We start from the raw sequence: 1,750 nt of genomic DNA on the forward strand, positions 1-1,750 counted from the left end.
GCTTTACTTCTTCGCCGCGGCCTTCTTCGCAGCCTTCTTCGCCGGCTTCTTCGGCGTAGCCACCTTCCTCACCGCCTTCTTTGCTCCGGCCTTCTTCGCCCCGGCCTTCTTCGCCGCAGCCTTCTTCGCAGCCGTCTTCTTCGGCGACGAGCGAGGAGACTTCTGCGGCGAGGTCATGGCAGCGGAAAGGGCAGCAACGGCGGAATCAGAGGACATCCTTAAAGGGGCGGTTTGTTGGAGCGAAAGAGGTGTAAACACGGTGCGGGGAGAGCTGTGAGTGGCGGGACGACAGAGAAGAGCTGGCGTTGTAGGGTGTGATGAGTGCAGGCGGGGGTAGGTGCGGGGAGGGAGGTGGCGGCGTGTGCGTCGACACCGAAACACGAAAGAGGACGGGGGAGAAAAGAGCGGGTACAGTGAAGACTGCAGCGCGGGCAGCGATGGAGAATGACAGGGAGTCGGAGAGCGAGAGAGCTTTTTTTTTTTTTTTTTTTTTTTTTTTTTTCGTCACCCGCTCCCTGCCCTCCAGTCTGCAGCACACACAGACACGCACGCGCCGTGACGGCGTCCTGCTCGTGGACAGTAAGCAGGGGAATGGCAAGCACGCAAGAGCGAGGGCGTGTCCGTCTGTGTGTGTGTGTGTGTGTGTGTGTGGGACATGGCGAGTCTGGCAGTGTGTCGGGTCCAACACGGCAGCACGCTCGCTCTTTCGGTGTGCCCGCGTGTGTGCGCATCGCGCACTGCTGTCGCGGCGGGTACAGCACAGTGCTCGTTCTCGCCATATCGTATGTTTCTTGAGAGGTACGCAACGGCTAGCGTACGCTTCTCATGTATCGCACCAAGAGGGCCTGTGCGCAGGGAAGCAACGCATCGAGAGAGAAAAGAGAGGCAACAAGAAAACGGGGAAGAGAGAAAACCAGCAAGAGACAGGAGGAGCCGCCAGCACGCACACACTCATGCGCCACCACCGGCAATAGACCGCCATCAGCCACCGACAGTGCCGCTCGTCGCCTCAGACAGAGGGAGAAAAAAAAAACATGAAAGGCACGGGAGAGGGTTGGGAGGAGATACAGCGGGTGCGCGCACACGAGCGCACGAGAGGAGAGTAGTGAGGAGAGCGCAAACACAACAAAGACGGAGAAAGCACAAAAAAAGAGACACGGCAGTGAGCCACCAAACGTGCGGAGAAGGGCAGAGGCGAGGGGTGCGCGATGATGCCGGGGAGAGGCGGGGGGAGACCAATCGGAGAGGGGTGAGCGTGCCAAAGAGGTCGGCAAGGAGGAGCACAGTGGAAAGCACTGATCAAGCAAAGAGTGGGGGCGGTGGAGGAGGAGACCGTAATGCCCACCCGGTGCAAGCAGTGCGTGTGCGTGTGTGAGCAGGAGAAGACGCGAAGAAAAAGACAGACAGCGCCGCCAATGAACGCATCGATGGAGAGAAGGAAAGAGAGGGGTGGCTTTCACAACAACGCAGAAAGAACAAAACCGAAGAAGCGGCGTGAGAAAGACTCCCTCCTCTAGAGTGGAGAGCCATAACTATTGTTCCCTACACCAGGGCAGCATCAAACCGAGTCAGCGAAGATGCGCATACGGCCGCCCCTCATCTGCCTCCGTTGCACCACAGCCATGTCAAGAAGCCACACCAAGCAATGCCGCTCGGCGTCGTCCAGCCCACGGCAACTCCACTGCGTACAGCGCAGGCTAGGCCCAGACCAATGCTCAGCACTACCGCAACGCAGCTAAAGCAGAAAAAC

General features: G+C 58.9%; 1 protein-coding gene across 1 annotated transcript; it reads right to left on the reverse strand.

Moving 5' to 3' along the window:
* Positions 1–3: 3 nt before the first annotated feature.
* On the reverse strand, positions 4–216 carry LDBPK_271070 (histone H1, putative; the record flags this gene model as incomplete). The annotated part of the gene is made up of 1 exon (XM_003861914.1): positions 4–216. One exon carries the CDS (start codon positions 214–216, stop codon positions 4–6), a length of 213 nt encoding a protein of 70 aa, XP_003861962.1.
* Positions 217–1,750: the final 1,534 nt, after the last annotated feature.

This window comes from Leishmania donovani, chromosome 27 (assembly GCF_000227135.1).
Source record: "Leishmania donovani BPK282A1 complete genome, chromosome 27".
Classification (NCBI taxonomy): Eukaryota; Euglenozoa; class Kinetoplastea; order Trypanosomatida; family Trypanosomatidae; genus Leishmania; species Leishmania donovani.